The sequence below is a fragment of the Rhinopithecus bieti genome, unplaced genomic scaffold, assembly GCF_001698545.2.
Source record: "Rhinopithecus bieti isolate Rb0 unplaced genomic scaffold, ASM169854v2 scaffold_7967, whole genome shotgun sequence".
Taxonomy (NCBI): domain Eukaryota; kingdom Metazoa; phylum Chordata; class Mammalia; order Primates; family Cercopithecidae; genus Rhinopithecus; species Rhinopithecus bieti.
Window position 1 is genome coordinate 2,757,454 of NW_016806112.1, and position 25,315 is coordinate 2,782,768.

General features: G+C 54.9%; 1 protein-coding gene across 5 annotated transcripts in view; it reads right to left on the reverse strand.

Annotated features, from left to right (window-relative positions):
• The window catches only part of NEK6 (NIMA related kinase 6), a 102,873-nt gene that overhangs the window by 42,226 nt on the left and 35,332 nt on the right, over nucleotides 1–25,315 (reverse strand). For 3 of the 5 annotated variants that reach the window (XM_017874786.1, XM_017874788.1, XM_017874787.1), the window contains exons 2-4: nucleotides 15,558–15,676; nucleotides 5,004–5,144; nucleotides 3,672–3,734 (exon numbers count right to left, since the gene is read on the reverse strand). In XM_017874786.1, the coding sequence (XP_017730275.1) occupies nucleotides 3,672–3,734; nucleotides 5,004–5,144; nucleotides 15,558–15,647 (294 nt within the window). In that variant the 5' untranslated portion in view covers nucleotides 15,648–15,676. Of the gene's footprint in view, nucleotides 1–3,671; nucleotides 3,735–5,003; nucleotides 5,145–15,557; nucleotides 15,677–24,588; nucleotides 24,757–25,315 lie in introns of those variants that run through there. The other 2 variants (XR_001886148.1, XM_017874785.1) reach the window with 2 other exon arrangements.

A 25,315-nucleotide genomic window follows, 5' to 3' on the forward strand; every position in this document is an offset into this window, starting at 1 on the left:
CTCAGCATCACACAATACGCTCTCGTAACAAACTTGCATGTGTACCCTCTGAATCTAAAATAAAAACGGAAATTTTAAAAAGGTGGGCCAGATGTGGTGGCTCATGTCTGTAATCCCAGCACCTTGGGAGGCCGAGGTGGGTGGATCACCTGAGGTCAGGCGTTCAAGACCAGCCTGGCCAACATGGCGAAACCCCGTCTCTAAAAAAATACAAAAGTTAGCCGGGTGTGGTGGTGCACACCTGCTATTCCAGCTACTCGGAGGTTGTAGTGAGCTGACATCGCGCCACTGCACTCCAGCCTGGGTGACAAAGCAAGACCCTGTATCAAAAAAAAAAAAAAAAAAAAGAAAGAAAGAAAGAAAAGAAAAGAAATAGGAAAATCCTCTTGCCCAGATTTTGTGTTGAGAAGGCCATCCTGCGCGAACACTGGCCATCGCATCGCTGCCCTCAGCACACATCACGCTCCATAGACATGTTTTTCAGTTACCAAAAAAAGTGTCAAAGCAAGTGAATGGCAAGTTGAAAGTGCTTTCCAATCTCTAAGACACGACCTACGGCGTGGGCAAGCTGCTACTAGGATAAATGGGAACACCCTGCTCCTTCACCCGCCTCTTGAACTTCACCTCATTATGTTACCAGGAAATCTCACACCCTCTCAGGGAGGACTCCCCAAAAACTGCCCAGGTCATCAGCAATCCAGGCATGACAGTTTCTCCAGCAAGGGAGAAATGAGAGGGGTTGGGTAGGAAGTAAAGCCCTATCAAGGAGGCGCTGGTTCCTGGGGAGGGGAGGAGGGAGGCTCCTCCCCCATTTCCCTGCAGGTCTGAGGGCAGGGGGTTAAGGAAGGGCTCCCTTAAATGCCCAGGTAGTCGACAAAGGCACAGGCAGAAAGAGGCTCTGGACATCCATCGGGCTAAATCCTCAAGGCCCAGAGAGGGGAACGGATCAGCCACGGGTCCACAGCAGCAGGGGCCGAGCTGAGTCTAGAACCTGGTCCACATGGAGTCCACCTCACAGCCTGTGGCCTCTTGGTGGGCCCAGGTGGGTCTGGAAGGGGACACACTTGGGCCAGGGACAGGGAAGGTGCTGCAAAGATGCAATGTGGTTGGGCCTTGCCTGGCTGTGGTGGTGGCCAGAGGGAAGGGAGGGAGAGCTGAGAGTAAGGGTCCCTGTCCTTTGAATCTCTGCCATCAGGGGCTCTGCTACAAGCTCCAGGCCCTCCCGGATGTAACACAGAGTGTCTATGATCTGTCTTCCCCACTGGGCTGCATCCTGGTGTCCAACATTCAGAAATTGCACGGAATGAATGAACACACTCCTGTATTCCCAACGACCCGCCTTCTTGTGCCACGCTTGACAGTGGTGCTGACAAGCCCCTGCACTTGAGCGGTTTTGGGTTTGGGTTCTTGGCATGAATGATATATGTCAACCAGTCACCCCTCCGAGAACCACGTTTCCTTTTGTTTTTTGAAGGAAGCACCTCGGGCCCCGGCACATCCTGTTGACTTCCCATGGGCTACCCGGGGAGTGGGACCCGTGTTCTGGAAAGTGGCTGGCGTTGGCGGGCAGAGGTGGTCACCATGACAAGTGGGCTGCCTTGGACAGTGAGCGTACCACACACCAGCGCTGGCCTGAGCTCATCAGACGTGTTTCCTCACTGACTCCTCCTGTATGCCTGTTGTCATCATGCCCCCTTTACAGATGAGGAAACTGAGGTCCTGAGAGGCCCACGGCTGGCCCACAGCCACACAGCTAGTGACCGAGGGGTGTGTCCTCTGAATCCAGGCTTGATGCCTTTGGCTGCACCGCAGCCCTGGGGAAGGGGCAGAAGCCCCTCCGCAGCCAGGTGGGCTTACACCAGGCTCAGGCTCCTGCAAGGCAGCTGCGATGGCACATCTGTGTGACCAGGGACCAGACCAGGCTGTGCTCAGCATGCTCACCTGTGGTTCCCTCACTCAGGGAGAAAGGCACACAAGGTGGGGAGAGGGCAATGGGCGATCAGGACAAACATTCCTCAGGGCTGGGGAAGTGGCAGCAAGTTGACCATGACTTAAACATTTAAATAATGCTTTCGAGGGATATTTTTTGACCTATAATAGTTAGCGGTAAGGACATCTCCTGTCTCCAGCCTTGACTCCATCACCCACTGTGGCCGGGGGCCACCAGAGCAGGCACTCACAACTCACACCCAGCCATGGCCCCCCAGCTTGCAGCCACTTCAGGGGTTCCCCTTTGGTTCTGAGTGTGTATCTGGCCCTGCTGCCATGTCCAGCTTTCTGTCTCCCCAACCTCCCATAATCCATGCTGCTGCAGTGCCTGGAAGCAGGCTCCCTTCGGCCTTCCAGATTCTGGGATGGTGCCCTGGCCTCTGTAAGACCTGCTCAGGAAGTGGGTTTCCCCGGGGCTCCTGGCCCACCAGTCAATCTGCATCAGCCTGGAAGGTCACCATCTGCTTCCCCACCAGCCTGGAAGTCCCCAAGGGCAGGGCCAAGGCCTGAGAAAACAGGGTACGGTGTAGCAGAATAAACTGCTAATCTGAAATTCTGCAGCTGTGGCCTCAGCAGGCATCCCTGCCACCAGCAATCCCACTTTGCTGGAAACTGCCGAGCAAATCCAGTATGTTTCATTGGGGGCCAGGCGCAGTGGCTCCCGCCTGTAATCCCAGCACTTTGGAAGGCTGGGTTGAGAGGACTGCTTGAGGCCTCAGGAGTTTGAGACCAGCCTGGGCAATATAAGGAGACCTCATCCCTACAAAAAATTAAAAATGTGACTGGGCGTGGTGGCTCACACCTGTAATCCCAGCACTTTGGGAGGCTGAGGTGGATGGATTACCTGAGGTCAGGAGATCGAGACCAGGCTGGCCAACATGGTGAAACCCTGTCTCTACTAAAAATATGAAAATGAGCTGGGTATGGTGGCGGGTGCCTGTAATCCCAGGAGACTGAGACAGGAGAATTGCTTGAACCGAGAAGGTGGGGACTGCAGTGAGCAGAGATTGTGCCACTACACTCCAGCCTGGGCAATAAGAGTGAAACTCCGTCTCAAAAATAAATAAATAAATAAATAAATAAATAATAAAAATTAGCCAGGTATGGTGGAATGCACCTGTGGTCCCAGTTACTTGGGAGACTGAGGTGGGAGGATTGCTTGATCCCAGGAGCTTGAGGCTGCAGTGAGCTATGATCATGCCACTGCACTCCAGTCCAGGCAACAGACTTTGCCTCTTCAACAACAACACCACCACCACCACCACCAAAGAAAAAGGCTGAGAGGAGAGATGGAAAGAGGATGAGAAAGAGAAAAAGAGGGAGACAGACATGGAGACAGAGGCAGAGCCAGACAAGCTGCAGTCTGGATGTGACCCCCACACTGAACTCCTCCCCTGGCTGGCCAAGCCTGGTCCACAGAACACTGGGAGGCAGGGTCAGGGCTGCCCTGGGGGGGGAAGGAATTCTATGCCGGGTACTGCCATGTACAAGCAGGAGGGGCGTCCAGCAAGGAGGAAAGTCTGTAGGCAGCGACCCCGAGGGCTGGGCAGAGTGATGAGGTGAACTTAGCAGGGGCTGCGGATTCCTGGCACCCAAGGGTGGTGATGGACATGATGTGGCCCAGCCGGGGCCCCAGAACCTCCCCGAGGAGGTGAGGCTCCCGCTCAGCCCCGGGCACTCACCTTCAAGAGGCCGATCTCCTTGACGCAGTCCTGCCTCGCCTTGGCGTCCATCATCTCAAAGATCTTGGGCGGGAGGAAAAAGAGAAACAGAGTGGTTACGATCTGTGTCCAGAGCCCCTGTAGGGGGCTACGGGGTCTGCTTTCCAGTCCCGGCTCTCCCACCTCCTCACCGAGGGACTCCCCCGCGCCCCAGCCCCTGTAGTGTTTGCTCACTGTGGGTCTCCCCAGCACTGTCCACCACAAAACCCATCGTGGCACTAAAGAATCAAGACAGGGAGCCCAGGTGAGCCCCTCCCCAGAAGATTGAGAGAGAGGGCCAGGCATGGGGGCTCACACCTGTGATCCCAGCACTTTGGGAGGCTGACGTGGGTGGATGACTTGAGGTCAGGAATTTGAGACCAGCCTGGTCAACATGGTGAAACCCCGTCTCTACTAAAAATATAAAAATTAGCCGGGTGTGGTGGTGCACGCCTGTAGTCCCAGCTACTCAAGAGACTGAGGCAGGAGAATCGCTTGAACCCAGGAGGCGGAGGTTGCAGTGAGCTGATCACACCACGGCACTCCAACCTGGGTGACAGACTGAGACTCTGTCTCAAAAAAAAAAAAAAAAAAAAAAAAGATCAAGAGAGAAACTGGTCCTTTTTTGGACAGAGGACCCCGCTGCTCCTCCAGTGCCCTGAAGCTACTGGTGTTCTCTCCCAATTTCCCCGACGCCATTCTCTCTCCCGGGCCTCCTCTGCCCAGGCTCTCAATCTCATTCTTTAAGGACAAGTAAGCAAATCAAGGGGCTTGGGAAGCTTTGCTGGAGGATTTGAAGCCATTTCCTCTGGCAAAGCCGTGTTCAGATGGGCCCAGCAGCTCCTGTGGACATGGCTCCTGTCCTGACTTTGCCGCTTGATCTACTTCCTCCATTTAGGAGGGACGCAGAAGGCAGGAAGCCCAGAACTGTGGAGCAAGTGCAGGCGCAAGGACGAGTGGACATGGTCTGAACCTCAGCTCCCCCGTGACACGCTGGGGCCCTGGGGTGTTCTGAGAGATTTTCCTCGTCTGAGAGACGAAATGACAATCCCCACCCACGAGACTGTTGCCAGGCTCCATGTGCTCCTTGCATGACCCAGTACACAGCAGGCGCTCAATGCATGCTTGTTTTTCTTTTCCTTTGTGATTCACAGTGAACAGGAGTCTACCTGGTTCTCCCCGTAACCCAGTGAGTTGGGTGCTGTTTCCCTCGTTCACAGAGGAGGGGAGAGAAGGGACTGGCCCGGGCACCCCGTCCAGATGCAGAGACGGCCTCCCGAGATGCAGGTTTGACCCCACGGGTCATCAGCTCACCTGCACCTTCTTCAGAGCCACCGTCTTCCTGTCCAGCAGGCAGGTGGCCTTGTACACCTCGCTGAACTGTCCTCGGCCTATCTTCTTTTCGATCTGGAAGTCCGCCAGCGAGCAGCGGAAAGACAGGGTGTTGGGGTGCCTCTGGAAGAGGGGACAGAGGGTCTCCATGAGCAGCCAGGCTGGAGCAGAGGCCTGGGGATGACCCCTAGAGCCCCAGCACCCCAACAGCACCCTCTAAGGTGAAGGAGGGACTCTGCTGCCAACCCTGCTCTCAGAGCCTCCCAGGCGCCTCCCCAGGGGCTTTCTGCGCAGGGTCCCCTGGTTCCCCTCAAGGACCCCCACTGCAGGTGAAAAACTGAGGCTGTTCACGCTCCCCACTGCCCTTATCACCACCTTCATTATCTGACTGCTTGTTTGCTGTCACTGAATCTCATCCCTGGGGGTTAGCTCCGTGGGACCAGGGGCCTTGCCCATCTCATCCTCTCCTGAATCCTTGATGCCCAAATTGGGGTCCAGCAAGCCGGGTGCAGCTCAGGTCTCCCCAGCCCATGGCCACCATGCAAAATGCCCCAGGTCATCGTAAGAAATGGTAAGTTCCCCTCCTGGGGCAGCCGTTCCCCATCTCAGACAAGAAAACCCAGGTTAATATTTGTAGCTTTGGCCGGACGTGGTGGCTCATGCCTGTAATCCCAGCACATTGAGAGGCTGAGGCAGGAGGATCACTTGAGGTCAGGAGTTCGAGACCAGCCTGGCCAACATGGCAAAACTCCATCTCCACTAAAAATATAAAAATTAGCTGGGTGTGGTGGCACATGCCTATAATTCCAGCTACTCGGGAGACTGAGGCACGAGACTTGCTTGAACCCAGGAGGCAGAGGTTGCAGTGAGCAGAGATTATGCCACTGCACTCCAGCCTGGGTAATGGAGACTCTGTCCCCCACTCAAAAAAATGTGCAGCCTTACACTCTGAGCCCATCCTTTAAATAAACTACTTTTTTAGGGTGCCGCGAAGAAATCAGAGCTCCACAAAGATTCTGCAGGGGCCAGCGTTGGAACACGTGATCCTGCGCTAGGACCTGCCCAGGGATGGAGCCTCCAGGTGAGGCCACAGTGGCCAGGAGGGCACTGGGACATCTGTGCAGTGAGCTCTCAGGAAAAGGCAGGAGGGGGCGCCAACACTGGGTCAGGGAAGGAGGAGACAGACAAGGGGAGAGGATGCCACATCTCTGGGCTGCCCTATGGTGAGATGGGCCCTGTTGTGTCTCCATTTGCCCAATGAGGAAACTGAGGCCCAGAGGGCCCAGCCATGCCCACATCACCCGGCTCCATGCCCCTGCCCCAACTGAAGCAGGAACAAGCAGTTCAACTTTCTAGCATGAAATGGGTCTTTGCTGAGGGTCACACTGAGCTGGGTGCTGCACCGAGGTGTCTTTAGGAGTCAGCACCCTGGCGGAAAGCAACAAGACCAAACCGAGAACTACAGGACTGGCCTTTCTGACAGCTGCTTCCCCACCCGGAAACACCAGTAACTGCTGGCTGGACCACCTGGGTCTCAGCCTGAGATGGCTGCGGAGCAGGGGCATGTTTCCTGGGCAGGTCTAAGCTGGGTCCATCGACTTCTCCTCCGTCCTTCTCCCAGGGTGCCTGAGGGGAACCTGGTTATGTCGTGTTCCCTACTCTGGGACCCTGAATCATGACTTAATGAAAAATAGAAACTCACTGGAAAAGCAGGGAAAAAAGTAAAGTGAAAATGTCTCCTCCAGGCCGGGTGCAGTGGCTCACGCCTATAATCCCAGCACTTTGGGAGGCCGAGGTGGGCGGATCACTTGAGGTCAGGAGTTTGAGACCAACCTCGCCAAAAAATGTTTGTAAAAATACAAAAATTAGCTGGGTGTGGTGGTGTGTGCCTGTAAATCCCAGCCACTAGGGAGGCCGAGGCAGCAGAATTGCTTGAACCTGGGAGGTGGAGGTTGCAGTTGGCTGAGATCGTGCTACTGCACTCCAGCCCGGGCGACAGTGAGATTCCATCTCAAAAAAAAGAAAATGTCTTTTCCAGATTTGGCTGAGGGAACTCTACAGAACAACCTCCTGTGGGAGTGACTGATGGGAGTCCAGGCCTCACAGCACACAGCAGGGTGAGGGCTGGGCCAACCTTGACTTTGAAGCCTCGAGGCCTAATTACCTCTCATGGTGGGTCCTGCTGGGGGACCCGACCTGGAGGGCTGCTGGAAGAGGAAGATGATGATTTTATCCACCAAGTGCCAGTGTCTGTTGGGTAAATAACACCTGTACACAAAGCGCAAACCTAAGAAGAGCAGGCATCCCTGAGTGCCTACTGCATGCTGGGCTCTGTGCAGACACCACTCATGCGCCAACTCTTTGGGTACTCAGAACAACCCTGTAAGTAGGCCTCACTGCCGTCCCCATTTCAGGAATCTGAGGCTTGGCGGGGTAGCAGTGACCTGTTCTGATCAGTCAGCAAAGAATAGCAGAGCTGGGGTGTGACCCCAGGACTGGGGACTGTGGTGCCCAAGCCCTTGCTCCATATTGGATGGGCTCTCAGCTCAGATCTCTTCTCGGCTTTTTGCTCAAGACCCCCTGAGCAGCCAGAACTGCCACTTCCTGCTCCAGCCTCCATTCTTTCAGTCACCTGAGCCCTGACCCATGCCCCGCCACCAGCCTCTTCAAAAGGGGGCTCCCGTCTAGTCCCTTCCACGTCCTCTGCACTGAGGCTCTGACCTGCCCAGAGCAACTGCTTGGAGCGTATTTGTGGAATGACACATGGAATGTGCCCGACACGACCTGGCGCACAGTGGGACTCTGTGACTCAGACGCCATCACCTCTAGGAATGCAGCTGAAATCACACACCCTCAGAAACAGCCAGGGCAGCTTTTTGAGCACTCAGAGGAATCGCACGTACTCATAAAAATAACCATGAGGTGTTGTGCATTAGACGCCTACTATGTGCCAATTTCCAGCTGCTTAGACAGCTCTATGTCTCCAAACTCCTAACAGCTTCATGAAGCAAGGGTTATGCATCCCATCTCGCAAACCAGGAGACAGGCTGGAACTTCCTGTCAGATCTAGAGGCAGCTGCACCACCAGTGATGGGGGTGGGCTCCCTCCCCTCCTGGGCCTCAGTTTCCCCCAGACACAGTGAAGGGTTTAGAGGAAGTGATCCCAGAGGGTCTCTGCCCTGGGAAGACCGGGCTTCTCACTGTGACTAGTGGGAGTCTGGCCAGGGTTCCCAACACTGCCCGTCCTGGGAGGCTACACTGTGCAGCTCCACAGTGGGGTCAAAGCTCCCAGTGGATGTGGGTGGAGGTGGCTGAGGCTCCAGCTGCTCACATGCATACGGATGACCCAGATTTGCATTTCTTGTCACAGCCCATCCAACCCAATTAGAGGCCAGCTCCTCTGGTGGGCAGCTTCCTAGATGGCAGCACGTGTGTTGGGGGCATGGTCCAGCAGGCTCTGGGACCCCACTGCGCCCCCAGGGCTGCCATGGGCCCCTGTCCCCAGGGTGGCCTCTGCTCAGGTGTGGGGCATCTCAGGACACCAGTCTCCTGGGGGCAGCTGCCTGGGTGGCAGAGTCCTGGCCCTGGTGCACCTGGGGGTTCTCAGCAGAAGGCAAAGGATGAACTGTGTTCTTGGCCTGGAAGGCCTGGATGCTCTCTGTTGCCACCTCCAAGACCTCCCTCCCCTCCAGGGTCAGCCCCCTGCAAGTTCCACTTTTGCCCCTGCAGCCAAGCGATTCTGGGCTGGTCATCCACACATAGGGACACTGGCTCCAGGATTTCTCTGAGAACTCCGGGAGATGATGTTGGTGATAAGTGTCTGTGTGGCTCTAAACTGCGAGACAGGCATGGGGCTGGCCCCAGAACAGTGTGCCCAGGGTGGCCCCAAATGTGATCACTGCTGACTAATGACCAACCACCCCAATGGACTTTCAGAAAACTGTTTATTTTTTTTTTGAGACAGAGTTTTGCACTTGTTGCCCAGGCTGGAGCACTGGGGCGCAATCTCGGCTCATTGCAATTTCCGCCTCCCAGGTTCAAGCGATTCTCCTGCCTCAGCCTCCTGAGTAGCTGGCATTACAGGCGCCCACCACCACACCTGGCTATATTTTTTGTATTTTTGGTAGAGATAGGGTTTCACCACGTTGGCCAGGCTGATCTTGAACGCCTGACCTCAGGTGATCCACCACCTTCGGCCTCCCAAAGTGCTGGGATTACAGGCGCGAGCCACCGCACCCAGCCCAGAAAACTGGTTTTTGTTGCTCACTGTCCCTGCTCTGTGTGAAATCCTGTTCTGGCTTCTGGGGAAAATAACACCCCCAACCGCACCCCAGGGCACAAGTTGGCAGAGGGGTAACCACTGCCTGGCTCTGATGTTGAGACTCCAATGCTGGCGCATGGAGACGGGCTCAAACCTCAATTCTGCCACTTCCTGCCTGCGGGCCTGGGGTGAGCCTTCTGGGCCTCAGTTTCCTCTTCCGTATAGTTGAAATCATAACAGTACCCCCTTCAGGGGGCTGCTGGGGGTTAAATGGATGAGTGAATGCAAGCCCTTGGAAAAGGGCCTGGCACTAGGTGCTGGGACATGTCATTCTCCAGCTGCTGTGGTGACAGTGATTGTGCTGCTATCTGTCGAATGGGCCTAGGGGCAGCACCTGCTTCCCTGGGGAGCAGTGGACAAGCCCACAGGTTCTCGGCTGTTGATATCATCACCCTGCCGTTCCCACCCCTCGGAGGTCTGCCGACCCAGGGGCTGGCAGTAACCTTGGGGGCTGCAGTTAGGCAGCGGGGCCGATGTGCACCTGCGGACGGGTAAAAGACACAACCTTGCGACTCTGTCACCCAGGACCATTTGTCAAGGGACCATGCTAGGCAAGAGTGGCCCTCAGCCTCCCTTCCAGGGCTGCGCTGTGGGGCAACACCATAGAGACCACTTCTGACTCCTCAGGCCCCTCCACCAGGGCGCGGGGGCCCTCTGCTCTCCCACAAAGGCAGAGGAGACGGGTCGAGGGGCTGGGGGCCAGGAAGGCTGACCCTGCGGTATCACCACTCACTGTGCTGCCTGTCCCCGTTGGGCACGAGGCAGGAGGCCTGAGCTGCCTGGGGCAGGCACATGGGATTTGAGAGGAGGAGGATGGAGGAACCGCTGGAACAAGGGCCCTGGGGAGCAGCAGGAAACTGGTGAGCAGGAGCCAATGAGACGGTTGAGGTCTCGAAGCCACCACCATCCCAATCCCACCTCCCAAGAAATGTCACTGGCTTTCTCAGGAAGAGGCAAGGCATGACTGGGAGACTGGGGGGCGGGGAGAATGTCTCAGACCACTATAGCTACCCCCACCCAGAAAGCTCTGACAAACCCACACTCTCTTCTCCAAGTCAGATCAAATTAGGCCACAAACACCCCCCACCCTGCGCTAATTTGAGTTTAAAATGTTTGAACCACAATCAGCCTCAGCCATAGACAAATCTTTTTTTTTTTTTTTAAACAGGAGCATAAAATTACATGCTATAAAGAATAAAAATGCATTCGCCCAATTAATTTTCTGAAATCTCATTAAAAAATTTAGCCTGACTAAGTCAGACTTCTGACCTGAATTTTAATCATCTTTACACTGGATGGGTCTTTTTTCCCTGATATTTGCAATGCATCATTAATTTTAAGGCAACCGTTTCTATGATTTTAAAAAGCACACTTCATCAGGATGACATTTCTTATAAACGAATTTCACCTTTAAAGACATCTGACACCGTGGGTAAGGAACTTCTAATGGATTTGGTAGATCCGTATATAGTGATATATTTTAAATCTGTGTTGCACAAAAGGGCACGATTTACAAAGAGTCCACATTGTCAGACTTCTGAGGCCAGTCCAGCTCAGCTCCTCACGATCTGGCTAACTTCAGACCCAAAGCCAGTCGTCCCTTTCGAAGACCTAGCTGCCCAAAGGGGCACTGTGGGATCCCGCGGGCCTGGACCCAATCCCAACTCTGCCCCCTGACGGCGCGATGGCAGATTATGACATCAGCTTCCTTCCCTGCAAAATGGAGCATTCAGTAAGCAACTCCTCTGAGTCGGCAGGAGTACTAAATGAGATGAGTCCCAGGCACTGGGCCGTTTGTACCACCACCACCATTACTGGCTCAGCTTAGACGTCTGCACCGCACTCCGTGGGCCACTGGCTCATGGGATCAGTGAGCCAATGCCCATCATATGGAAGATTCCTAATAACAAAACCCAAAACGATCTAAATCACTGTGGTTCCCCCAGGACAATTCTCATTAACTGAGTTTGGAAAAGGCTAAGCTTAAACATACGAAAGATGATCTGGAACCAGCTCCGATGACTCACAAGCAAAGACATGAAGGACGAAACCACAAAAAGATCCAGCTGCCACCCCTGACACCCCCTCTCCCTCATCCCTTCCACTACCAAGTGCGGCTGCTTGCCCCTGTAAGTCTCTGGAACCCTCTCTCCCCATGTCCAGCCCCCAGTGCTGCAGCCCCATGAGGCATCATCTCACCTGGTGAAGAAGGGGTCTCCTCACCTCCCTATTTTCACCTTCCTTGAGCCCTGAGCACAAGCCACCAGTGATCTATCTAGAAGCCAACCCAAGCACCCCCTTGCCATCTGAAAACCCATAACGGACTCATTTGCTACAGATTCAATTTCAAATGAGATAGCATGGATTTGAGACCTTCATAAACACCATTCTTTTACCTTATCTAAGCATGGGTATTTCAACACCTTCTCTAACCTGATTGACCATGCACCTTCAGGTCTGGGGCCTCTGTCCCACCCCAAACTCCTTATCATCCATCTAGCAGAACTGGCCTCCCCATTCTGTTGGCTCTCCCAGCGTCTGTCCATCCCTCCCAGGGAGCTTCCACGCAGACCTTCTCAGTAGACTGGGAGCCCCCCAAAGGCAGGTACTGGGCACCTCCCATGGCAGAAACAAAACAAACGCTTGCTGAATTGACAACAGTTAGCAGACACTGAATTTTTTTTTTAATTTTTATTTTTTGCGATGGAGTCTCACTCTGTTGCCCAGGCTGGAGTACAATGGTGCAATCTCGGCTCACTGCAACCTCTGCCTCCCGAGTTGAAGCGATTCTCATGCCTCGGCCTCCCGAGTAGCTGAGATTACAGGTGCCCACCACCACACTCAGCTAATTTTTGTATTTTTAGTAGAGACGGGGATTCACCATGTTGGCCAGGCTGGTCTTGAACTCCAGACCTCAGGTGATCCACCCACCTTGGCCTCCCAAAGTGCTGGGATTACAGGCATGAGCCACCATGCCTGGCTCCACTAACTTAATTTTAATAGCCATTGATATTTGGTCATTAAACCTTAACCAACTAGCACCACTGCTTTGGGAAGGTTTTGACAAAGATTTTGGCCTGTGCAATGCACACTTAGAAAGAGCTGACCCATCCCCTGCAAAGTTCTCTTGGAAGAGCGCCCAAATATAACTGAACTTGGCACATCCCAAGCAGGTTTGCAAATACTTTCCAGATAGAAGACACATTAGCTGGGGCTTTCTCAGGCAAGAATACCTTCCCCCTCTTAGAAATTCACGTGATTCATAGTGTGTCAGCTGAGGCTTACACTTCATCCCCAATGAAAGCTCTCTGCAGCAAATTGGTAAAATTTAAAAAGCAGGAGGCCTTTTAAGCTTCTTTCCTCAATTCCATTCATTCATTCATTAGAAACCTCTATAAAAGCAAGCATGTTCAGCTTTCCTAAGTATATATGAATTTCATATATGGTTCTGCCGCGTTCAGCAAATATTTTTTCATTGCTGCGGGCTCTCAAGGCTAGAAAGCTTCCTGAAAAGAACAAGCCACTAGCCTCAGGCATAGAAGGTTAACAAAAACCACAGTTCGGGTGTTTGCAGTTTCTTTCTTTCTACACTGGGGGTATTATCCAGCTCGGAGGTCTTTAGCTATGAAAACAGAAATGATTTTTAAAATGTAAGATCCATGACATAACATTTTCTCAGTACCCACGACATGAGGTGCCATGTTGGATGTTTACAATAACTATCTCGCTTAGTCTTCCCAGCCGCCTCATGAGGGAGACAGCATTATTATCCCATTTTATAGATGAGGAAACTGAGGCTCAGAGAGGTCGCTTTCCCAGTCTCACCGGCTAATGAGAGATGGAGAGCTGGGTATGGAACCAGCCTGGCCCACATCAAAGCATTCTGAGCCCAGCTCCTTCCTCTGAGGACGGTTTCAGGGAAGCAGCGGTGCCTCCTGCTATTAAGGAAAATGCCTGGCCCATTAATTCAAGGTGTTTCTATGTCCTGAAACAGACGAGACACAGCCAGGATGTCTCCCCAGACAGTGTTACTCCAGGGCTTCAGGAGCCGAGGAGAAAGTCCTCCATTCCCATCCCAACTTGGAGTCCCATCCCAACTTGGAGCTGGCGCAGCACATGGGTGGCCTTGCGTCCCCATTCTGCAAACCCAGCCAGATGCTGGTAGGACTGGGGGCATCATTGCCCGACAGCCGCTGCCCAGAGCAGCCCAGCTCTGAGTAATTGTATCTAATTACACTTAACTATGTCATTACCCTCTCCAACATGTGCGACGAGACGTCGTGAACGCCGCCACCGCAGCCCACCGCCTCTTCGCCTTGTTCGTGAAATAATTACGGGGCCCTCTCCTCTGCCAAATGAGGTTGTAATTAACCCTAATTGCTCGAAATGCAACTGGCTAATTCTGGGAGATTAATCAAGGGGGATTCAATTGTTAGTGAATGACTTAATATGACAAATTGCTACATTACCCGAGGAGGCCCTGCTGCCCCCAGCCATCAGCACCATGTCCTGGTAGACTCTGGACCCACAGTGTCCTGGAGCTTCCCAGCTTTCTGGGATCTGCCTCCCCAAATTCTACCTAGGAAATGGGCCCTTGCATGAGTAAAAATAGCATAGATGCCCCTTGGACCCTCTGCATGCTTGTGTGTATGCATATACACACCCCCCCACCAGATACACACACAAACGCAGCATCCACTAGCTCACGTGTCGCCTCTGTGTGAATCTGCAGCATCACTGTCCTCCTTGGGCTGATGTAGCTGTCCACCACGGAGCATGGCTTGGTGATAATGCAAGCACAGGAGAAGGATTTCAGACCTATCTGTCTGTCTCCTTAGCCCAGAAGTTTTGTGCAGTGCATAACCTGTACAACTATACATGGCGACCTTGCCATTGAGGTCAAACATCAGCCAATCTGAAGTCTTCCAAGAGGGATTGGGCAATTAGAAGCTATGACCAAGACCTCCATGGCTCAGGAGGCTGGCTATCTCTGAGCCTCCCCTGAATTTAGGTCTCACATCCTTTGGACCAAAAGCCAACACCACATAAGAGAACTTCTCATCATTCTAAGCTGGCCACAGAACCTTACAGGATCTGGCTTAGGTCAACCTGCCCAGACAAGCTCTCTGTCCCCTCCAGGTCTTTGCATGCCACTTCCGTGAGGAAGCCTCTCTGGCCCCGGATCAGGTGCCTTGCTGGGCTCCTTAGGCCCGCAAGGTTCTTTTGCTCAGTTCCTTATCTTTCTCTCCCATGAGGCTGTGTGCTCCCTAACAGCAGACCTGAGTGTGTCTTGCACACAGCCCCATCCTACATGGGTACACCGCACACGCATCCACAGTTCCTTAACTCAGCGAGCATGCAGGGCCTCTCTGTGCCCGGCGTGCAATGGTCCCACCAGTGAAGCCCCGCTCCAGGGGAGCTCTCTGTCTAGAAAGTGAGGCAGACCCAGGAACTAGTGCCCCAGTGAGATGTGATCACGGCCACCACCCAGGTGTGTGGACAAGGTGTGCGGGCAGCCCAGAGCAGAGAGCAGGGTGGAGGTGGAGGTCTCTCCAGAGGGAGCAGCATTTGCACTGACTTGGAAGAGGGGTCAGGGAGGCAGTGCCAGGCCCGAGCAGCATGGGGTGCACAAGGCAGTTCAGAAACCTAGAAGTCACCTTCAGAAAAGCTCCTGAAGGCTGCCCGGCTCTCCAAGGTATCTACAGAGAGTGTGAGGCAGGCGTCAGAAAGCCAGTGTTCTCCCAAACGCTGCTGGTTCTAGAAGAGGCTGAAAGGGACTGAAACACAGTTAAGACCAAAATGGGAGGCAATGTTGGCTCACTGTAAGAAAGAATTTTCTGACCCTCAGTACAGTCAGCCCATTGCTCTGAGTCCCTCGCTGTCCTCAGGGCGTCCACAGTACCCTCTGTACCCTTCCAACCATGCTGATCCCTGAGATAAAGCTGTTCCATCCACTTGGAACACCCAGGGGCATGATTAAGGTCCAGGGTCCCAGCCTAGAGTTTGGCAGAGGAGGCTTCTCTGAGTATTACTGAATTCAATGATGAGCTCACTAGATATGGTAGTGAGCTCCCCATCACTGGAAGCATTCAAGAAGAGGTTCTGTTTCAGGAAGCTGAAGAGTTTCCACCAGTAGGAGTTTGGACAAAGGAGGCTCAGGGATCTGTATTCCTGGGGACTCTTCAGCGTGCTGCAGACAAAGGTAAGGGGCTTACCTGTGGGTCAGGAGGGTGCGCAGGCCCCAGAGTGTGGCAGAGGTTGTTGGAACTCCCTCCGTGGGGCATGTGGCCGGGCTGTCCTGCCATCCTGCATGCCAGCCTCACAAGGGCACGAGCTGCAACAGAAAACAGCGGCCTGTTCACTTTCTCTGAGACCCTCAGAAGGAGGAGGGACTTTTGCTCACTCCATTTTACAGATGCGTGAGCTGAGGTGCAAAGCCGTTTAGTAATTTGGCCACGGCCACCCAGCTCTGAAGTGGCAGGGCTACAACTTGACATCCCTGGGTGACACAGTCTCCCTCTGTTAGACTGTCCTAAGTCACTAGGATTATTCCCACTGGAAGAAGATCCAGGCAGGTAAACGTTCTTCAGCAGCCTCCAAGGCCAGGAAGGAAGACACTGGATTCAACCCCACATTTGCTGGAGTCCAAAGTCTTGTTTTTTCCACAGCACTGCCCCTGCTTCTTGAGGAGCAGTTCTGTACCCCTATCCCCCATTGTCACCCTCACCTATACCCATGCTGGCAGCCTGGGTGCTCAGAAGAGAAAGGCCTTGATCAGGCTGCAGACAGCGGCTCTGGGAAGGAGCCCATGTCCTTGTCCTGGCTGGGCCCTGGCACACCACACGTGTGACACAGGGAAGGCCAGGGTCAAGAGGTCCTGTTTGCCGTCTTACTTAGACCTCTGTGCAAAGGAACAGCCCGCCTCAGCCTCCAGGGCTTGTGCTGCCCTGGGAGCGTCAGAGATGCTGGTCACAGGTAGTCACAGCAGCCACAGGTCCCTGGTTAAGCACCCACTATGTGCCCAGTCCTGAGCTCAAGGCCATCTGAGCATCTCCTCCAATATTTTAGCCTCTGGCCTCCACCATCAGACAAGTGCTTCCGGGGCAGGGTCTGTTATGCGCACAGAAGCTGCATGACCTAGCCACCGGGATCCTTCCTGATGCCAGGAGAAAAGCCCTCCTCCTCCCTGGGAGGAGAGATCTGCGCTCGCCTCACAAGCATTTCTGCAGCACCTCCTGTGTGCCAGGGCTCCCACGTGGCGTGCATGAAAGGCACTAGATCACGCAAGTGGTGAGGCCCCTGTTCCTGGCCGCTGCTCCTTCTCCCCGACAAGCCCTGGATGTCCCGAGGACACCTCTCGTGTGACCACATCCTAGGCAGAACCCTTTGAGGCCTGGCCTAGGCTCCCAGAGCAGCTCCGCTGTACCCCTGGAGAGTCAGAAGTCCTGAGGAACGGAGGGCCCCCCCGCAGTGGCCCTTATTCAACAGCTAAGGGAGCGAGCATGAAAGCCAGTCCCCTGTATCAGGTCGGGGCCCTCCAAGCTGTGACTTGCATCCCAAAGCCCCTGGTGTGGTCAGCGGGTTTTGTCTGAGATGGAACCTCTGGTCCGTCTCCTGCCCATTCCTGGCCTTGCCCTCCCTCCTCCCTGAGTGGTTCCCCCAGGGCCACTTCATAAATCCCATGCCTACATATCCCCATCTCAGGTTTGGCTTCTGGAGGACCCAGCCGAAGATGTCATCTCTCTCCAGACGGCCCCCACCTTCTGCTGTCTCACCTGGTCACCTACGCCCCAGTCAAATTCCAAACCAAGAGTCTTCCCCCAGTCTGCTGGGCCAGCAGCCCTGCCACTCCCTCCCGGGTAGACCCACGCCCCTATTAACACGGGGGTGTTCCAGGAGGTGGGAAAGGCATCCACACCCGCCGGGCTGTCACAGCCAGCTCCGAGAGGTCCGGCCACTGTGTCTCAAGGTGCAAGTCACTCTTCCTTCCTCCTCACTGTAGTCTGTTTCCAGCTACAGTGGTTGACCAATCAGACCTCTCAGGCTCAAAGGATGTCCACCAAACCCTAACTCGCCCGCCGAGCTGGGCCTACCAAGTTGTGCCCTCAAAGGCACCCTGAGGCTCCCCAGAACTTTCAGGCTGGCTCCCAGCACCCTTCTCCCTCTGTATCCTCAGGGCGGCCCAGCTCCCTTCCCTGCCCCACACCTTCCACAGGCTGTTCTGGGATAAATCTGCTCTCTCAAGATAGATTACAGGACGTGAGACCGCAGGGAAGTGGATGGTATAGACTGCAGAACACGCTCAACTCAGGGTCGGGGGGCCCTCGCTGGCTACAAGTCCTGCCAAGCCTGGCTCATGCAGTCTCCTGCTTGGGCAGCTGCAGAAACTCAACCAACTTTGACCCACAGACTCGGCCGTTTGATGTGGTTCATCCCAGTGTGGACAGATCAATCAGTAGGTCTCTTGCTGTCTTTTTACTCTGTGCACACAGAGCACTGTCAGATCAGTGTCACATGGAGGGGCATTATGGGTGCACCTGCCTCTTCCCTCCCTATCCCTGCCTCTGCCTCAGCACAGGCCTCATCTCCCACCTGGGTCTCCCAGCGCTCAGTGCTCTCCCTGCCAAGCCCTCAAATGCAGATGGGACCATGGCACACTCAGTGTCTCCACCATTTGTGCCGAGTTCCTGTACTGGAGCGCAGGTGACATCCCCAGGTGACACAGTGGAACACCCAGGGTATGAAGAGCCCCAGGACAAACAGATAAACACGAAGCACCTTCCCCAGGTATCTTTGTTAGGGGGAAACACAAGAGGGAGCAGAACGTAAAATGCGCATGAATTTGAAGATAAAACAGAGCCTCCTGCAGGCTCTGCAGCTGTTTCCGGCTGCACCCCCAGAACCCCCAAGGTGACATGTTCACCGTCCTCTGCCCTTAGGGAGTCCTCCAGGGAAAGGGTGGAGAACTGTCTTCAGTGAGAAGGTTCCATTTTTATCTCAGAAGGCACCAGGCTTGGCCCACAGGCCACCCCTGCGAGACCCACACACACATCGGCTTACCTGCCCACCTGCCCTGGGGCCTCCCATGTACAGGAAACCTTGGCAGTGAAATCTCGACCCTGTCACTCACCAGCTGAGACCTTGGGCAAATCCCACTGCGGGGGAGCCCTAGCAGGTGCCTGGGAATGTCACTCCTGCCCTCCCCACGTGGCGCTGACCGCATTCTCCAACAGCTGTGGCCAGAGGCCATGGTCTGCACACTCTCAGGAGCTCACCTAAGGCCTCACTCACACAGGCAGGGCTCCAGGAACAGTGCAAGGGGGACCAGGAATAAGAGTGAATAATTGCAGGGCCCTGATCATGCTGGGCCCTGTCCTACACTCTTCACCCCTATTAGCCCATCTAATTTTGTCAACAACCCCATGAAGTAAGGTCTATTATGGTCCCATTTTCCAGATGAGAAAACTGAGGCACGAAAAGGTTAAGAGATTTGCCCGGGTCCCATGGATCACAGGCAAGAGGAGCCAGGACTTGAACCGACAACTGCATCTTTGTCCAAAACTACGGCACTGCACTCCCTACAGGTCTTACACGGCAACACCATCAGCTTTCCAGTCGGCTCCACCCAGAATGGGCCCTCTCTCCACCTGAGAATGGGGCCTATGCTGCTGATGCACAGGGGTGATCTCAGGGCTGGCGGACCACAAGGGCCCATTTCCCCCACAGGGTCCCCAGGGGCTGGAGCCCCCGGAGACTCTGCCCCACTGACCACAGAAAGCTGATGCAGCACCACTGTCTATACTCCCTTTGCTGCCAAACCCCAGTCATTACAAGCTGCTCTGTCCAGAACCTAAGGGAACCTCGAGGGAGGAGCCAGTGGGTGTTGATGTTCCTTGTTCTAGGAAAGCAGCAGCCACGGAGGACTCTGCAAGCCCCTGCTCACTGACAGCCAGAGAGGGTCCCTGCTGAGGGGAAGGAGGCAGGAAGGTGCGGGGGAAAGGAGGAAGGGAGAAAGGAAGGGATGACGGTTCATGTGAACCAGGTCTTTCCCATTCACCCTTGGGGCTGTTAGTAGACCCATTTTATAGATGGGGAAACTGAGACTCAGAGAGAAGAGGCTCGATGCCATTAGGCTAATAAGCTGCAGAGAAAGGATTCAAATCCAGATCTCAGTGACTCTAAACCCCGTCTTTGTTCCAAGGAACCCACTGCCTCTTGGGGCTCTCCATGGGTATTGGATTTTAGGGCAGTTTGTTTTATTGGTCCACTCCCCAACAGAAACCCAAGCCCTTTGCTCTGGAAATCCTGCCAGAAACTGCTTCTTAGGGGGTTCAGATGCAGAAAGATCAAGGCAAAGGGTATGCGGAAGGACGAGCCACAGGGAGCAGGGAAAAGACCCTTAGCACATGCGTGCAGGCACCTCCGGGTAACACTGGGGACTGCCTGTCCCCGGGATCCCGTGGCTCCTGCCAAGCTGCAGAACAATGAGGTAGTGGCTGCCAAGCCCAAGTCAGGGGCCAAAAATCCATGGAATGCAAGACCCAGAGCCACAGGCCACACTGAACACCACCTCAAAGAGGGCTTTTCTTCTGTCTCAAGCAAGGGCCCTACATTTGCAAGGCACTGTGGATAGCTGCACAGTGAGGCTTCCCAGCTCCGGTTCCTGGCTTTGAACAACAATAGGCTGCTGCCTGCTGTGTGTCCCCAGGCACCTAGGGACCAGATTGGGGGGAGCCTCAGGGTTCAGTGAGGCTGGTGGGGAGCTGGACTGCGGGGGTCCAGGTCCTGGACTGCGGGGGTCCAGGTCCTAGCCTGGTTTCATCTAACCACGCTGTGTCTCAGTTTTTTCATCTGGAAAATGGGCTAACAGTCAGATCTTCCCCTTAGGGTCACTGTAAACTCCTTAGCACAGAGCCTGGCACATGGGAAGGGACCTCTGCGGCTTTAGCTGTGAGGCTACTTAGTTATTGAAGCTACCCTCGCTGTACAATGGAGAAGTGATCACCTCCATGTGACAGACACGGGGACTGAGGCAGGGACTTGCCCAGGGTCGCCCCTGCCCTGGGTAACGCAGCTGGTAAGTGACAGAGCTGGGGCTGCTGGACCCAAGATGGCTGCTCAATGTCCTACGCTGCATGGCCTCTTTAGGACTGCTCTGGAGCAAACATCTTCATCATCTTCGTGAGCTGTGGTTGACGAAGCAAAGCCCACCGCTGTGCCGCGCCCTGCCTGGCCATGGATGAGGCTCTCACTAACGTGGGCTGTGACCCTAGGGAGACATGAGCGCTTGGGTTTAATCCAGGCACCTGCTGGAAGGGATCGGCTGCTGTAATGGGCTGGCTCTGAGGTTCCAAGTGGCCTTTCTGACCAAGGCTGTCATGTGGCCCTTGCCTCTGAATTTTTGGAAACTTCACCTAGGGGAAGTCCCTCCTGTGCCCCCTGCTAAATGCCACACTTCATGGAGACTGGTGGCTCATCGTGGCCCGGCCAGTGAAGCACGACCTCAGACACCAGGAGGGCTCTGTCCAAGGACCCCGCTTGGAGCAGGTTTGGGGGCATGAGCTTGCAAGGATCCATGTGTACTGGGGTCCACGGAAGTGCATTCATATACTGGCTCTTAACCTTTCCTTGCTCTGAACCCCGCAGGCGGTAACAGTGTGTGTCCTGCCTGCCTCTTCTGCTCCTGTGTGTGCACATGCACAGGCATGGTCAGGGGTCAGCTAATGCCCACCAGGCTCTGAGCACAGGCATGGTCTCGTTCTGTCCACTGAAGCAGAGGGTAGAGGCAGCAAAGGAAGTTATGGTTCCCAGACTGACAGGTGTTGCCAAGTCCAGGAAGAACCACACTCCTGGCCTTGGAGGTCAGCCTCGGCCAGACACTGTACTTCCCCGCAGTTTCCGAGCGGGGCCCCTCCTCTGGGCCTCCAGCCGAGGGGACAGCTTCACAGGTTGTTTTCCCTAAAGCAGGAAGCTGTCCCTGTGGCTTCGCACTCAGGCACACACAGCTTTCTCTCTGCCCCGAGCGAATGGTACTGGCAGCACCAGTGCCAGCACCAGGGGCGATGTCTGTTGGTCCAGCTGGCTCCTGGTGGCAGGGGCCTAGGATGGATGCCCACTGCCTGGGGCCTTCAGTCGGCCTGCAGAGGCTCCACTGACTGACACGTGCCCCAGGGAGCTGGAGACTGGAGGCTCGGCAAGGGCAGCTCACCGCACCTGGCCACTGGCTGGGTCAAGGCTGGACCAACTTCAACATCAGCCAACATCCACGGGTGAGACGGCATCTCCCAAGAAACCTGCAAAGTGCCATCACCCTTGTCTGGCTGATGAGGAAACTAAGGCTCCAAGGAGAAACATGGTTTTTGCCAAAGTTGAGTCCACACAGTGGAGAAAGCTGCCATTTGAACCTGCTCCTCAGACCAGCCAGACTGAGCAATCACAGAAAGAAACTCAGCACAAGCCCAGGGGCTGTAGGGAATGCCACGCCCAGGCAGACTGGCTGGCAGGGAGGACTAGAATAACAGCCCCCGCCAACAGAGCGTGTACCACACATGCGCCAGGCAGGTGCCCAGTGCTGCTTGTACCTCGTTCACCCTTACAGACACCTAGGCGGGCACCGCTATGATCCACATTGTTCAGAGGAGAAACCAAAGTTCAGACAGGTTAAGTGGCGGGTGCCAGGTCACACAGCAGGCGGCAGGCAGAACTGACACTCGAAACCAAGGCTGCCCTGGTCCAAACTGCCTTGGAAGAGGGTGTGAATAAATGACTGAATGAAGGAATTCTGGCCCAGAGCTGTGGCTCTGGCGGCTGGGTCCTTCCCCAGCCCCGGCCCCCCTTCTTGTCTGGTCTCAGGATAAGCAGACGTTGCCCATTCATCACTTGACAGGAAGCAGCTTGATCTCAGGCCAGAGTCATGGGGGCCTGTCGAGCTGGAGGGGACAAGCCACAGATGGCGTCTGGTTTCCGGCTGGGTCCTGTGTTCCTTCACGCTCGCCCCAGCCCTCCACCCGCAAAGCCATGCATCCTGCCCAGATTCTGCAGCTCCATGATCAGTGGAAGCCTGGCTTCTCTAAGGTGCAGGGACGCAGGACCATGAGCCACTCCTGGAAGGTGGCCATGCAGACAGGTTCCCCACTGCCCCCTTCCTCAGGGTGGTGGGGCCTCCCCCAGGGTGGGCCTGCAGGATCAGGAGGCCAGCTGATTGGGGGCCACGTGGTGCCCACCCAGAAACAGGGCCGCTGTAGCCTCCCCCAGGACCCACACCTGGTCTTCATCCAGTCCCACCCATGTTCCTCCAAATGTCTTCACTCACCCCGGGGCCTCCACCCTGTGCTGGCCTTGTCCCTACAGTCACCTTCAGCCTCCAACTCCCCTCCAGCCTCCACACTCCCCTCCAGCCCAATCTCCGGCCCGCCATGGAAAAGTTTTCCTAACACACAAGCCTGAACCTGCAGATCTCTCCCGAAACTCCACAGCACAAGGTCCGCACACTGGAGGAAGCCATTCCCTGACCACTTGGCACAAGCCTGCCCTCATGCATTTGCCCCCAGTATCTCCCAGGCCCTGTATGCAGCCATATTAAATGACAGGTCCCCCTCCCCAGCGACACAGCACCTGGTCCTTCCATGTCATTCCACGCACCAGCCCTGGACTAAAGACCCATCGGTGCCTCTCAGTGGGCAAAATCCCACTCATCCGCCAGGACCAGGTCTCTGGGCCCTCCTTCATCTCAGCACTTCTTTTTTCTTTTTTTTTTTTTGAGATGGAGTCTTGCTCTGTCACCCAGGCTGGAGTGCAATGGTGCAATCTCTGCTCACTGCAACCTCCACCTCCTGGGTTCAAGCGATTCTCCTGTCATTTGAACCTGCTTCTCAGAGCAGCCAGACCAAGCAATTACAGAAAGAAACTCAGTGCAAGCCCAGGGGCTGGAAGGACCACCACACCCAGGCAGACTGGCTGGCAGGGATGACCTAACACACTAGTTAGGCTCCCGAGTAGCTGAGATTACAAGCGCACACCACCACGCCCAGCTAATGTTTGTATTTTTAGTAGAGATGGGGTTTCGCCATGGTGGTCAGGCTGGTCTCGAACTCCTTAACCTCAGGTGATCCTCCTACCTTGGCCTCTCAAAGTGCTGGGATTATAGGCGTGAGCCACCACGCCCGGCCATAGTCTTGGCACTTCTTATGGGACCTTGGGGAAGTCCCGTCCCCTCCCTGAGCCTTAAATGTCCCCATCCACAAAGAGGAACAGCCCAAACTTGCAGGGAGGCTGCAAGGACTCTGTGAGTACACAGTGGGCATCCAGGGGGCACTAAGGCCCCTTCTTCCCTTTCCCATCTGGTGGTATCTACACAGGTTTCTCCCTAAAGGTGGACTGTTACGGGCACAAACTGCTTCCTTTGTCACCATGTCTGCCTCCTCGGCCAGCCTTTAAGGGCAGGGACTGACCTTTGTAGTCATCTCTAAACCTCCAGTGCCTCACCCAGGGCCTGGTGAAAAGTGGGCACCCACGGGGGGTTGGCGGAATGAATTTCTGACCAGTAGGTGGAGGGGGCTCTTCCCATCCTCCTGCTCTTCCCACCCTCCTGCAACCCCAAGAAACCTCTGCTGAAGGCTCAGCATCCCTGTGGTCACAGATCAGCCAAAAGTCACCGGCGATTGAAAACCAACTGGGCCACACACTGCAGGGTTCCCAGCGCCTTTTTGAAAACCGAGGAGCATTGCAATCACCTTCCACTTCCTCCTCAGGTAATAAACCCAATTCTGGAAGAAGAAAATGCAGGAGCTGTAAACATCTTGTCTCTCAGTTAAAGAGGCAACAAGGCATTTTGGCTTCTGCCCAGAAGGTTCTTGACTCTGGGACCTAGTCAGGGCTGGGTCCTCTCCCAGCCTCCCTGAAGACGAAGCTGAGATCTGTTGAGTGCTTCCCCTGTGTCGGGTACTGCAGGCATATCCCTGCTGCGAGGTCTGCAAGCCCTCCACTTTTACAGATGAAGAAACTGAGGTGCAGGGAAGTTAAATGGCTTGTCAAGCTCATGCAGCTGATAAGCAGCATGGCCCATTTCTGAACTCAGATCCAACCCTCTCCAAAGTCTGCATTTTAATCGTTTGCCTAAGGGTGATCCTTTGGAGATCACAATGCAGCTGGGGAAAGCTGCGGTCTCACTCCAGGAGTCCCAGGCCCGCTAGCAGGTCCTTCATCCCAGAGACCCCTGCCTGATTGGGGAAATGATCTTGCTCTCACCTCCAGGCCTTGGCAGGCTCTGCTCCTCCTGCCTGGAATGAGCTGCCTCCCAGCAAACTTCTCTCCTGGGCATCTCCTCCAGGCAGCCTTCCTGGACTCACTCAGTCACTCCCAGCTCCACAGCCTGCTCACCCGTGCTGTCTCTGTCTAATCCACGTGTCCTCTCTCCTTGAACGTGGAAATTTCCTTGGGGGTAGAGACTAAACAGCCCCAGCAGGTGGCAGAGGAGAGGCTGGGTAAGGGGTTGCTGACTTAGTACAGAAACACCTGAGGCCAGGAGGGAGAAGCCTGGCCCCCCAGGCCAACTCACGCCAGGGCAGGCCCCTGGGGAGAGCCTAGGGCTTAAGGGAAGGGATGAATTTCAAAGCAGAGACTCTTGTATCGTATGCTGTCTCAAACCGCAGCTATACCCTGCTGACTGACAGTGGAAGGAGGACCAAGCGGAACAGCCCCGTGGCTGGAGGGCTTCGGTGTTCCCCATCCAGTGGTCTCCATGCAGGGAAAGCTTTCAAGCCCCTGGTCTCCCCTAATTTTGTCTCCTTCCTACAGGCAGGAAGGGGCAGACAAAACCCACCCTGGAGAAAGAAAAATGGCTTTTTCTGCTTCCCTGGAAACTCAGAAGTTCTGGCCAAGTGCGGGGATTACTGAACGTAAAACCAGCCATCAGCAGCCACCCCGTCCCAGGCTAGTGGCAAAGGTCCTGCCAGGCTGGTGGGACTGGCCAAAT